The 14408-nt window shown below is 36.0% G+C and overlaps 1 protein-coding gene across 1 annotated transcript; it reads left to right on the top strand.

Annotated features, from left to right (window-relative positions):
* The first annotated feature begins 3190 nt into the window (after positions 1–3190).
* Positions 3191–5466, top strand: LOC120122491 (ABC transporter G family member 9-like). The gene is made up of 4 exons (XM_039141634.1): positions 3191–3407; positions 3474–4272; positions 4349–4671; positions 4745–5466. The coding sequence occupies exons 1-4, from the start codon at positions 3294–3296 to the stop codon at positions 5393–5395; spliced, it is 1887 nt and encodes a 628-aa protein (XP_038997565.1). The 5' UTR covers positions 3191–3293; the 3' UTR covers positions 5396–5466.
* The last annotated feature ends 8942 nt before the right edge of the window (positions 5467–14408 follow it).

Below are 14408 nucleotides of genomic sequence, written 5' to 3'. Positions count from 1 at the left end.
CTTTTACAGGAAAGAAGGCATCAAAAGACAGTTCACAGTGGCGAACACTCCTCAACAAAATGGAGTGGCAGAGCGGATGAACAGAACCTTGTTAGAAAGAACAAGAGCAATGTTGATGGACGCAGGCCTAGAAAAATCATTCTGGGCAGAAGCAGTCAATACCGCCTGTTATTTGGTGAATCGAGCTCCATCAACTGCAATAGAGCTGAAGACACCAATGGAGATGTGGACTGGTAAACCAGTTGATTATTCAAACCTCCATATATTTGGAAGTATAGTGTACGTGATGTATAACTCCCAAGAAATTTCAAAGTTGGATCCAAAATCCAGGAAATGCAAATTCTTGGGGTATGCTGATGGAGTAAAGAGGTATCGTTTGTGGGATCCCACTGCCCGCAAAGTGATCATTAGTAGAGATGTTATCTTTGTAGAAGATAAACTACAAAGAAAAGAAGACGATGATAGAGCTGAAAAGTCAGAGACTACTTAGATACATGTGGAAAAAGAGTTTGAAGAAAGAGATTCTTCTGAAGCAGAACCAGCACATGATGAACAAGAACCAGAGAATTCTGAAGCTCCAACAACTCATCAATCAGATCGTGTGAGAAGACGTCCCAATTGGCACTCAGATTATGTTATAGAATGTAATATTGCATACTGCCTTTTAACAGAGGACGGTGAGCCATCAACATACCAGGAGGCAATAAACAGCTCAGATGCTTCACTGTGGATGATGGCGATGCAAGAAGAAATCGATGCCCTTCATAAAAATAATACATGGGACCTTGTGCCACTACCACAAGGAAGGAAGCCAATTGGTAACAAATGGGTTTTCAAAATCAAGCGAAATGGTGACGATCAAGTTGAGAGGTATCGTGCAAGACTAGTGGTCAAAGGATATGCTCAAAAAGAAGGTATTGATTTCAATGAAATATTTTCTCTTGTGGTTCGACTGACAAGAGTTCGTGTAGTATTGGCAATGTGTGCTACATTGAATTTACATCTGGAACAGCTAGATGTTAAAACATCTTTTCTTCATGAAAATCTTGAAGAAGAGATTTATATGCTCCAGCCTGAAGGTTTTGAAGAAGACGAAAAGAAGAACTTGGTTTGCAGGTTGAACAAATCTCTGTACGGTCTAAAGCAGGCGCCGAGGTGTTGGTATAAGAGATTTGATTCCTTCATTATGTGCCTTAGATACAACAGACTTAATGCAGACCCTTGTGCTTATTTCAAGAGGTCTGGTGATAATGATTTTGTTATATTGCTATTGTATGTGTTTGACATGTTGGTTGCAGGACCCAACAAAGATCATATTGAAGAATTAAAGGCACAACTGGCTAGGGAATTTGAAATGAAGGACTTGGGATCAGCAAACAAGATTCTAGGGATGCAAATTCACCGAGACAGAAGTAATAGGAAGATTTGGCTTTCACAAAAGAATTACTTGAAGAAGATCTTGTCACGATTCAACATGCAAGATTGTAAGCCAATTTCTACCCCTCTTCCTATTAACGTCAAATTATCCTCCAGTATGAGTCCTAGCAGTGAAGAAGAGAGGATGGAGATGTCTCGAGTACCGTATGCATCAGCAGTGGGAAGTTTAATGTTCGCTATGATATGCACAAGACCAGACATTGCACAAGCAGTGGGAGTGGTTAGTCGGTACATGGCGAATCCAGGCAAAGAGCATTGGAATACAGTAAAGAGGATCCTAAGATACATCAAAGGGACCTCAAATGTTGCATTATGTTACGGAGGATCAAACTTACTAATTAATGGGTATGTAGATTCTGACTATGCAGGGGATTTGGATAAAAGCAAATCTACTACAGGATATATGTTCAAAGTTGCTGGTGGAGCTGTAAGCTGGGTTTCAAAATTGTAGTCAGTTGTGGCTACGTCCACAACAGAGGCAATATGTAGCAGCTACACAAGCCAGTAAAGAAACAATTTGGTTGAAGATGCTATTGGAGGAGCTTGGGCACAATCAAGAGTATGTCTCTCTGTTTTGTGACAGTCAAAGCGCCTTGCATCTAGCAAGGAATCCAACATTTCATTCAAGGACTAAGCACATACGAGTTCAGTACCATTTCATTCGTGAAAAGGTGGAAGAAGGAACAGTAGATATACAGAAGATCCATACCAAAGACAACATAGCAGATTTCATGACGAAGGCGATCAATGCTGATAAATTTACCTGGTGTCGATCCTCTTGTGGCCTGTCAGAGACGTAAGCAACATGATGGTACAAGGTAGAAAGAATGGTGTGAAGATATGATTGTTCCAATCAAATCTTCAAGTGGGAGATTGTTGAAATGTCAAAGCTTGGAAAATTGGTTCAAGTTAGGCACCTAATATTGCAATGTCAAAATTAGGTGCAACAATGTCAAAATTAGGTGCAATAATGTTTGAAAATTAAATGGGCAAATTATAAACTTTAGTCACTAAACTTTAGGGTATTTATAAGATTAGTCCTTAAGTTTCAACTATAAATGCCCTAACTCATTTAGCTTCAAAGCCATCCCAAAGCATTCTAGCTTTCTTCCAATACTAGAGAGATTTTAGAGAGTTTCTTGAGAGTTGTTTTCTCATTTTTATCTAGAGAAAATTATCATTGTTTTCTCCTTGGTATATCGAGAGAGGTTGTAATTCCTATTTTCTCATAGTGAAATTCTTCTACCGTTGCCCGTGGTTTTTACCCTATATTATTCAGGGGTTTTCCACGTAAATTTTGTGTCTCTTTTATCTTCATTTTTATTTTCTCAAATTATCAGTTGCGATTTTGCTCTATCCGATAGCCGTCTTCCGCAACAAGGATGACCAAAGTGTTGAAAGGCTCATAAGATCCGTTCCAAGGTTCAAAATGGTGGTGTCGAGGGAGCTCGGATTGGTGTGTTTTGAAACATGGTTTTTGCACATTATGCCCTCGTGTGATTTTGTTGAGCTTGTTCGAATCGTGTTGAGATGAATCTTTGTTTTGGAACCACATGAATTACAAGCTCTCAACATTTTTGGAATTCTTGAAGTAAGAAATCTTTAATTTTAATTCTAGCCGTCCGAAACACCTAATAGTGTATGAAAAAAATGATAGCCGAACCATAACTGAAACTTGAGAAAAAAAGCTGTGCAAGTTATGCAAACTGAGGAAATTCAAGGAAAGAAAATGCCCAAATCAAACATAAACCGTCTTCTCTTTCTTTTGCATTGATCAAGATCATCTTTCCTTTTAGCATATCTCTTCTTTTTCCCTCTCCTTTATAGAGTGGCAGTGGTAGCTTTGATTTGTAACAATGGCGGAAGAGTTGTTGGATATCGAAGCAGAAACTATGGCTGCTGCCGCAGATCAGTTGGAAGCCACTGCCACTGCCTTGTTTAAGAGTTCAAATCGCCCTGTTATTTTAAAGGTATATTCATACTATTTCCATTTCCATTTTAGTTTATTAGTGTTTATTAATGTTGAATTTCTACAGTTTGTCGATGTTGTCTACAAAGTCAAGTCCCAGAAAGAGCGAAAATTCCTGAAAAATAAGTCCAGATCAGATGAAAATTTAGTGATCTTAAACGGGATAACAGGGATGGTTCAACCAGGTGAAATGTTGGCCATACTCGGTCCGTCAGGCAGCGGCAAAACAACACTGTTAACGGCATTAGGGGGTCGCCTAACCGGTGGTCGCCTCGGTGGAACCATAACTTACAATGGAAAGCCTTTCTCCAATTCAATGAAGCTAAGAATCGGCTTTGTTACACAAGAAGATGTTCTACACCCTCGATTGACAGTGACGGAAACTCTCGTTTTCACCGCCCTTCTTCGATTACCGAATAGTTTCAGTTTAGAAGAAAAGATCGCGAATGCGGAAGCTGTTATCAATCAACTAGGACTAAAAAAATGCAAAAACACCATCATCGGTGATCAATTTTCGAGAGGCATTTCGGGAGGTGAACGGAAAAGGGTAAGTATAGGCCAAGAAATGCTCATAAATCCAAGCTTGTTGTTCTTAGATGAGCCGACATCCGGTCTGGATTCGACTACGGCGCAAAGGATCCTGTCGATATTGTTAGAGCTCGCTAAAGGTGGAAGAACAGTCGCGTTGACGATTCACCAGCCTTCGAGTAGGTTATTTTACATGTTTCATAAGCTCTTGCTGTTATCAGAAGGGAACCCTCTGTATTTCGGACATGGATCAACGGCAATGGATCATTTTTCGAGCATTGGATACTCCCCATCATTCGCCATGAACCCTGCAGATTTCCTGTTGGATCTTGCAAATGGTATGTTTTATACTTCTAATGTTAACCATACTTTGAATCAAACCTTTTAAAAAAAGAGAACTTGCAAAACTTGTAGGGATTCCATCAGATGAGTCACCAAAGGAGCAAATCCTGATGAAGGAAACAGTAATTTCAGCCTATAAAACCAGCATTTATGAGAAATTGAAAGGTGAGCTCGAGGAAATCAGAGATCGTGAGATTATTGATGAACTGGGAAACAAAGAGTTGGAAAGATGGCCGACAACTTGGTGGCAACAATTCACCGTGTTGCTTAAAAGGGGACTGAAGGAAAGGAAGCATGAATCTTTTTCGATCTACAACATTACTGAGATCCTGATTTCAGCTGTTTTTACAGGCTCGTTATGGTGGAAATCTGATATTTCTCACTTGCAGGATCAGGTAATTTCATATATATTCGAACTTTTCGAATAAGCGTCGAATACGAATATGTATCTAATACGGATATATGCAGGTTGGACTCCTCTTTTTCATGTCAGGATTTTGGGCAATCTTCCCTTTAATGCAAGCAATTTTCACCTTCCCACAAGAACGAATGATGCTGCAAAAAGAACGATCGTCGGGCATGTACAGGCTTTCCTCGTACTTCATGTCGAGAATCGTCGCCGATCTTCCCATGGAACTTATTCTTCCGACTTCTTTCATTACGATTGCATATTGGATGTCCGGTCTGAAACCCACTGCGCTAAACTTCCTTCACACCTTGTCCGTCCTTCTTTACGGCGTCCTAGTCTCTCAAGGTGTAGGGTTAGCCATTGGTTCAGTGTTAATGGACCTTAAAAAAGCCGCCATTCTATGTTCGGTGCTGGTGTTGATCTTCTTGCTCGCCGGCGGGTTCTATATCCAGCACGTCCCGACGTTCATATCGTGGATCAAATACGTTTCGGTCACTGGTTATACTTTTAAACTCCTCCTCGGATCTCAGTTCAAGCCAAATGAAACGTACCCTTGCGGCGGTGAAGATGGGGTGTTTTGCAAAGTTGAAGATTTTCCGTCGGTAAAAGCTGTTGGCCTGGAGAGGCAATTCGTTTGTGTTGTTGCCATGGGTGTGATGCTTGTTGGTTACCGGTTGATTGCTTATTTGGGTCTCATGAGAATTGGGTGAGCAAAAGTTAAGACCATACTTATGTTTTGGGCATTTGAATATATCATTCCAATCTCTAAAAATTATTAGTGCCAAAAGTGTTTTAAAAAGGAGAAAGTAATTTCTAGTCCCTCAATTTTTCTTAACTTGATTTTTATAATGTATCATAATTTCATAATATCAACAGTCAAATGATTCATCATCATCAAAATATCAAAATCCAAACTAAAATAATAACGTGAAACAACAAATTAATCTAAATACTAATAAAAATCTATCAAACTTATGGACTAAATACTTTTTTTTTTATAAACACAGAAATTATTAATTAAATTCGAGTAACATAGATTAACCGCTAGTAATGCATTACTTTTAATTAATATTGTGTAAAATTAATTATTTTATAAAAAAAAATACATTACGGTGATTACCAAAGTGATCAACTTCAATTATCCAAAGCATACCTTCATTTGGATTGATTGTGAAATCGGCTTCCTTGACTCCTTTAAATTGAATTCAGAATTTTTTTTAAGGTCACGGAGTTTGTGCAACTTCTTCTTAGAGCTTGATCGCAAAATCTCTCGAATCCGAAATATTTGTTTTCAACATACTCCATGGTATAGCTCTTCGATGACAGTTCTACCAGCAAAAAATGGAATGACGAGAGATGGACTCTTCAAACCTCAGTGGTGACATTTCACTTTGGTGTAGTTTTTCGACGGCAGTCGTACTGACAAAATATGGAATGACGAGAGATGAACTCTTCAAAGCTTGGTGGTGAATTTTCACTTTGTTGTTACAGTTTATTGTACTATTTGTTCTTCTTTGTTTGTTGTTGGTTAATCTCTAGAGAATTTTCTGTCTTGAAACCATCTCTGATTGTGTTGTATTCTTTTCTTCCATTTAGGTTCAAGAAGGCTTTTAAGGAGACATAAAATCTAGGTTATAGTTAATAAATTTCTTTTGCTGAGAAAAAAGAAAGAAAGAAAGCAACCGTTGTATTTCACAACTCAAAATTCTTTGTAAGGTAAAGCAAAACGTAGCCACTAAAGCTGCTTTAAGCCTTTTCTTTCTAAGCCACAACCTTTATTCTTTCCAAATTTCATGAATTGAAAGAGTGATGAATGGAGATATACAATGAATTGTTGGTAGACTTAATTGCTTACTTTATACCCTCCCTGATTGAATCAAATGTGAAAGTTATTTTTTTGAAGGTTTAATATACTTTTGGAGGGTAGAAAGTATAATTAATCTGCATGAATTGAGATCTGAACAAAAACCCTAATTCCATGTTTATTAAGCAAAGAGATCTGCAAATATTTAACTTCTGCAATGATAGAGCAATTAATTAATTTAAACATGTTAGGACATGTTTAAAATTTAATCATCCAAATCAAAACCAAAATCAAGCAACTGCACACTATCCAACATATTAGGACATGTTTTTTTTTACATCAAGTCTAAGAATGTAAGAATCAATGTGCGGCTTTGGGTCTCAAGAACGACGTGGGGACATTCAAGCCTTGATATTATATATATATATACACACTTAAAATATAGTTTTTCAATTTTAATATATTATATATTAGATATGGATCATGAAAAACCCGGGAATGATAAATCTAAATTATGCATATAATGTTGAAAGTCAAAACAACAAATTGGAAGCATTAATGGGGTGGCAGCCGGCGGCTAATTAAATTCAAAGTTGGCTGCAAATTTGGTTGAATTTGGTTAGCGATAATTACCAAAATTTAGTCCCTAAACTTTAGGATATTTACAATATTAATTCTCAAGCTTCAACTATAAATACCCTATCTCATTTAGCTTCAAAACCATCCCAAAGCATTCTAGCTTTATTCCAATACTAGAGAGAATTTAGAGAGTTTCTTGAGAGTTGTTTCTCCTTTTTATCAAAAGAGAATTATCATTGTTTTCTCCTTGGTAGGTCGCGAGAAGTTGTAATTCCTATTTTCTCATAGTGAAATTCTTCTACCGTTTCCCGTGGTTTTTTACCCTATATTATTTAGGGGTTTTCCACGTAAATTTTGTGTCTCTTTTATCTTTATTTTTATTTTCTCAAATTATTAGTTGCGATTTTACTCTATCCGATAGCCGTCTTCCACAACAATTGGTATCAGAGCCAGATTTGAGTGTGTAATATCTGCTTATTGTCTTTGTGGTTGCCACCAAAAAGTGGATCCTCCAACATAAGAAATTAAAAAGGTATTACCCATTCTTTTAAGGTTCCAGAGAACTATTCACGATAGTGAAATAGTGGGAGCTATCTGTAATAGCAGCTATGAAAACAAAATTTGATATTGAAAAATTCAATGGGAGAAATTTCTCATTGTGAAAATTGAAGATGAAGGCCATCCTGAGGAAAGACGGTTGTCTAATAGCTATCAGTGAAAGGCCGGTGGATTTCACAGATGACAACAAATGGATCGAAATGGACGGGAATGCTATGGAAAACTTTCATCTAGCATTAGCAGATGAAGTATTGTTAAGCATCGAGGAGAAAAAGACAGCTAAGGAGATATGAGATCATCTCACCAAACTGTACGAGGCCACATCGTTGCACAATAAATTTTTTCTTAAGAGAAATGTGTACACTCTCCGTATGCCAGAATCTACTTCAGTGACGGAGCACTTAAATACACTGAACACTTTATTTTCTCAACTTACATCTTTAAGCTGTAAAATAGGAGAACAAGAACGTGTTGAACTTATACTTCAAAGTCTACCGGATTCGTATGATCAACTCATCATCAACTTGACAAACAGTAATGTCACCAGTCAAGTCTTCGATGACGTTGCAGCTGCTGTTCTACAAGAAGAAAATCGGCGCAATAACAAATATGACAGACAAGTAAATCTGCAACAAGAAGAAGCGTTAACAACGATGACAATGATGAGAGGGAGATCAACAGAACGTGGCCAAAGCAGCAGTCACAAACATGGTAGATCAAAGTCGAGAAGCAAGAAGAATTTAAAGTGCTACAATTGTGGAAAGAAAGGTCACTTGAAGAAGGATTGTTGGAGTCTAAATAAAAACTTCAATCTATAAGGCAATACCACAAACACTTCAGATGATGGAGATACTCTATGTTGTGAAGCGTCAACCACCGTGGAAGGCAGAAAAAGATTTACAGATATATGGCTCATTGATTCAGGAGCAACATATCACATGACCTCAAGAAGAGAATGGTTCCATCATTATGAACATGTCTCATGAGGATCTATGTATAGTTGCAATGATCATGCCTTAGAGATCATAGGCGTGGGAACCATCAAATTGAAGATGTACGATGGAACAATTAAAGTTGTTCGAGATGTGCGGCACGTGAAAGGCCTGAAGAAAAATTTATTATCCTACGGATTGTTGGATAATAATGCAAGCAAGATTGAAACACGGAAAAGAATCATGAAGGTGTTCCGTGGAGCGCTTGTGGTGCTGAAAGGGGAAAAGATAGCAGCAAACTTGTACATGCTAAAGGGAGAGACTTTGCTAGAAGCAGAAGCCTCTGTTGCCTCATGTAGTTCAGATTCTGCAATGCTGTGACATCAGAAACTTGGACACATGTCAGAATAAGGAATGAAAGTCCTTGTGGAGCAAAAACTACTTTCAGGCTTAACAAAAGTATCACTTACTTTATGTGAGCATTGCATAACAAGTAAGCAGCACCGGTTGAAATTTAACACGTCAAATTCTAGAGGCAAAAGTGTTCTAGAATTGGTTCACTCTGACGTATGGCAAGCACCAGTTACATCCCTAGGAGGAGTAAAATATTTTGTCTCATTTATTGATGATTACTCCAGGAGATGTTGGGTGTACCCTATTAAAAAGAAGTCAGACGTGTTTTCAACTTTCAAAAAAACTTTAAAGCGTGGGTGGAACTTGATTCTGGAAATAAGATCAATTGTTTCAGAACAGATAATGGAGGAGAATACACAAGTGAAGAATTTGATGACTTTTGTAGGAAAGAATGCATCAAAAGACAGTTCACAGTGGCGAACACTCCTCAACAAAATAGAGTGGCAGAACGGATGAAAAGAACCTTGTTAGAAAAACAAGAGCAATGTTGAGGGATACAAGCCTAGAAAAATCATTCTGGGCAGAAGCAGCTGAGACACCAATAGAGATGTGGACTGGTAAACCAGCTGATTATTCAAACCTTCATGTATTTGGAAGTATTGTGTATGTGATGTACAACTCCCAAGAAATCTCAAAGCTGGATCCAAAATCCAGGAAATACAAATTCTTGGGGTATGTTGATGGTGTAAAGGGGTATCGCTTGTGGGATCCCACTACCCGTAAAGTGATCATCAATAGTGATGTTATCTTTGTAGAAGATAAACTAAAAAGAAAAGAAGACGATGATAGCACTGAAAAGTCAGAGACCACACAGATACATGTGGAAAAGGAGGTTGAACAAGGAGATTCTTCTGAAGAAGAACCAGCACATGATGAACAATAACCAGAGAGTTTTGAAGCTCCAACAACTCGTCAATCAGATCGTGTGAGAAGACGTCCTAATTGGCACTCAGATTATGTTATAGAAGGTAATATTGCATACTGCCTTTTAACAGAGGACGGTGAGCCATCAACATACCAGGAGGCAATAAACAGCTCAGATGCTTCACTATGGATGATGGCGATGCAAGAGGAAATTGAAGCCCTTCATAAAAATAATACATGGGACCTTGTGCCACTACCACAAGGAAGGAAGCCAATTGGTAACAAATGGTGACGATCAAGTTGAGAGGTATCATGCAAGACTGGTGATCAAATGATATGCTCAAAAAGAATGTATTGATTTCAATGAAATATTTTCTCCTGTGGATCGACTAATAACAGTTCGAGTAGTTTTGGAAATTTGTGCTACATTAAACTTACATCTAGAGCAGCTAGATGTTAAAACAACTTTTCTTCATGGAAATCTTTAAGAAGAGATTTACATGCTCCAACCTGAAGGTTTTGAAGAAAAAGAAAAGAAGAACTTGGTTTGCAGGTTGAACAAATCTCTGTACGGTCTAAAGCAGGCACCGAGATGTTGGTATAATAGATTTGATTCATTCATTCATTATGTGCCTTGGATACAAAAGACTTAATGCAGACCCTTGTGCTTATTTCAAGAGGTCTGGTGATAACGATTTTGTTATATTGATGTTGTATGTGGATGACATGTTGGTTGCAAGACCCAATAAAAATCATATTGAAGAATTGAAGGCACAACTGGCTAGGGAATTTGAAATGAAGGACTTGGGATCAGCAAACAAGATTCTAGGGATGTAAATTCACCGAGACAGAAGTAATAGGAAGATTTGGCTTTCATAAAAGAATTATTTGAAGAAGATCTTGTCACGATTCAGCATGCAAGATTGTAAACCAATTTCTACCCCTATTCCTATTAACTTCAAATTATCCTCCAGTATGAGTCCTAGCAGTGAAGAAGAGAGGATGGAGATGTCTCGAGTATCGTATGCATCAGCAGTGGGAAGTTTAATATTCACTATGATATGCACAAGACCAGACATTGCACAAGTAGTGGGAGTGGTTAGTCGGTACATGGCAAATCCAGGCAAAGAGCATTGGAATAAAGTAAAGAGGATCCTGAGATACATCAAAGGGACTTCAAATATTGCATTATGTTACAGAGGATCAAACTTACTTATCAATGGGTATGTCGATTCTGACTATGCAGGGGATTTGGATAAAAGCAAATCTACTACAGGATATGTGTTCAAAGTTGTTGGTGGAGCTGTAAGCTGGGTTTCAAAATTGCAGTCAGTTGTGGCTACGTCAACAACAGAAGCAGAATATGTAGCATCTACACAAGCTAGTAAAGAAGCAATTTGGTTGAAGATGCTATTGGAGGAGCTTGGGCACAATCAAGCGTATGTCTCTTTGTTTTGTGACAGTCAAAGCGCCTTGCATCTAGCAAGGAATCCAAAATTTCATTCAAGGACAAAGCACGTACGAGTTCAATACCATTTCATTCGTGAAAAGGTGGAAGAAGGGACGGTATGCTGAAGATCCATACCAAAGACAACATAGCAGATTTCATGACGAAGGCGATCAACGCTGATAAATTTATCTGGTGTAGATCCTCCTGTGGCCTGTCAGAGACGTAAGCAACATGAAGGTACCAGGTAGAAAGAATGGTGTGAAGATATGATTGTTCCAATCAAATATTCAAGTGGGAGATTGTTGAAAGTCAAAACAGCAAATTGGAAGCATTAATGGGGTGGCAGCCGGCGGCTAATTAAATTCAAAGTTGGCTACAAATTTGGTTGAATTTTGTTAGGGATAATTACCAAAATTTAGTCCCTAAACTTTAGGATATTTACAATATTAGTCCTCAAGCTTCAACTATAAATACCATGTCCCATTTAGCTTCAAAACCATCCGAAAGCATTATAGCTTTCTTCCAATACTAGAGAGAATTTAAAGAGTTTATTGAAAGTTGTTTTCTCCTTTTTATCAAGAGAGAATTATCATTGTTTTCTCTTTGGTAGATCGAGAGAAGTTGTAATTCCTATTTTCTCATAGTGAAATTCTTCTACCGTTGCCCGTGGTTTTTATCCTATATTATTTAGGGGTTTTCCACGTAAATTTTGTCTCTTTTATCTTCATTTTTATTTTCTCAAATTATTAGTTGCGATTTTGCTCTATCCGATAGTCGTCTTCCGCAACATATAAACAAGTGGGTAGCTTGCATGTATGTACGTAACGTGCATGAAGATGACATCCACGTTCCATTTCATGCGAACCGCATATCTCCACATTCCAAAGAAAATTTGCTCCATGACTTGTTTATTTTGGTATCATCGTGATCATTTAGCTTTTGTAAAATGGGGTAGAAATTTGTTCAAATCAAGTCATCCATGACTTCATGTATTTCTAATATTATTCTCCAAATTCATGGAATCTTAGAAAGAAATCCCAACATAACCCTAATCTTATATTTTCCACGTTTTCATTTTACAAACGCAATCTCCCATGCATGCTGTGATTGATATCAAAGTCATCCGAAGATTATAAAAAATTGTAAATATTGAAATTTAAATCCATATTAAATGTTGTAATGATATAAATTAATAGAGTTAAATTTGATTTTTGTGATATGTGGTGTTTATTTTGTAATTTCTTGGAGTGCATGATTGTAGTTATTAGGGTTTTAATTACATTCTCATGCAATTATATTATGGTGACCAAATACGTCTTAGAAGTTTTTTTTATAATAAAATTTTATTATGACCAAAGAAAAAGTTTAAGTTTTATTATCAAATTCAAGGTCAACGTTCATAGTGTCTAGTTGTTTGGGTTAATAATATGTTGAATCTAATTTAGGTTGTATTTGGAAAATCACTAAGTATTTTGATTTGGGAGTATGTACTTGTAGTTAATTAAATGTGGTGTGTTTAAGTAACTCTTGTAATTAGTAAGTATGTTGAATTAAGTAATAATTACAATATGTTAGAAATTTACTAGCGGGAAGATAATAAAAAAAAATCAAAATCACTATAAAGTAAGAGACACGTAATAAACGTGATTTGACTCTATGAATGAGAGAAATAATAATCAATTATATAAATATAAAGACCACATAGAGTACAAATACATGAAATTTTTCTTGTATCTCTAAACTCAATGTGTCCCAAAATACTATTCTAACATTCATACAAAACTCATCTATATAATATAAGCCCTAAAATAAAGGCAAAGATCATGAAAGTGATTATATATGTCTAAAATAATTCTCTTCTATAGTTTTAAAAGTTCAGGCATACTTCATATACGTAGAAGAAAATAAACTCAATCATCAAATTTTTTATCTTAATAAACATAATAATCAAGTAATTAATCTCTAATTTTTAGTATTGTAATAAAATTAAACTTAATTATCGATTAGACTTGAGTTAATATATTACAAAATATACTAATTACATTCTCCAGCCCTTACTAGGAAGTGAGAAATTGAGGAATTAATAATTTATTTTATATTTTTCATTTGTAATCAAAACAAAAGCTCACATTTCGATAGACAATAAGAAATCAAACAGATAAATATTAATAGAAAAAATAGTTTTCAAGATTTCAACTCAAAAACTTTGAATTTATAAAATGAATTACAATTATATTTAATTTCCAACATATACATAATTTTAAAATTTTGGGTATGTAGTGGATCATAATTATAATATGTATGACAAGTAACAAGTCGTAGAAGCCATCACATGTGAAAAGGTCATGCAAATTGTGACATTGTCGAAATCTGTTGGAAAAATTAGTAGGAGAATTGTGCCTCTTGTGGCGTAATGCTCGGTGTGATACTGTCTATTTATACTAACTTGTTTGGCACCAAATCCCTACCATACGAAAACGATGATATTTTAATTATAAAGAAAAAGCTTATACCCCCAAAACTTTTAATTGGATTATTATTTTTTATCCAAGTCCAGAAATATAATGTGTTAAAATATCTAATCAGTAAGGATATTTTTAATAATAAAAAAAGATATTATTCCATCGTAAAGCAAATGGAGCTATCATAAAAAACTAGGCTTGATAACTTCATCCAACAACATACAAATTTGAAAAGGAAAACCCTCGTGTTAATTTCATAATATTGATATACTTTTTGTGCTTTATTTACATGTATACATAGATGAATTTTATTTATAAATAAATTCGAATCGAAGCAAAGAAAAATAGATATGTATATTATATTTATACTTACATATGTAATCAATGATGTTGTTAAGCGTACAGTTTATATTACTCCTTTACTTGTACCATGAAATACCTTTTTCTATTTTTCATTAAATTAGGTTCATGTATCTTACATGTTATTTTTTATAGAGAGTTTGGAGATAAGGAATTGATGAGTTTTAGACGTTTGAGTTTGTGCTTTATTGGTTAATGACTTGAATTCAATAAGCTGAGGAAATGCTATTAGCAAAATAGGATTGGATTTTTAGATTATTTAATTTCAATACCATAAAAACCATTAATGAAAAATAAATT

Source organism: Hibiscus syriacus, unplaced genomic scaffold, assembly GCF_006381635.1.
Source record: "Hibiscus syriacus cultivar Baekdansim isolate YM2019G1 unplaced genomic scaffold, ASM638163v2 tig00001120_pilon, whole genome shotgun sequence".
Taxonomy (NCBI): Eukaryota; Viridiplantae; Streptophyta; class Magnoliopsida; order Malvales; family Malvaceae; genus Hibiscus; species Hibiscus syriacus.
This window is presented reverse-complemented; position numbering and strand designations above follow the sequence as displayed.

Excerpts from the sequence above, each read along its gene's own strand:
- LOC120122491 (XM_039141634.1), top strand. The coding sequence starts at position 3,294 with ATGGCGGAAGAGTTGTTGGATATCGAAGCAGAAACTATGGCTGCTGCC. Across the intron at positions 4,273-4,348 it reads CCTGTTGGATCTTGCAAATG|GGATTCCATCAGATGAGTCA; the intron begins GTATGTTTTATA and ends CAAAACTTGTAG. Across the intron at positions 4,672-4,744 it reads TTTCTCACTTGCAGGATCAG|GTTGGACTCCTCTTTTTCAT; the intron begins GTAATTTCATAT and ends GGATATATGCAG.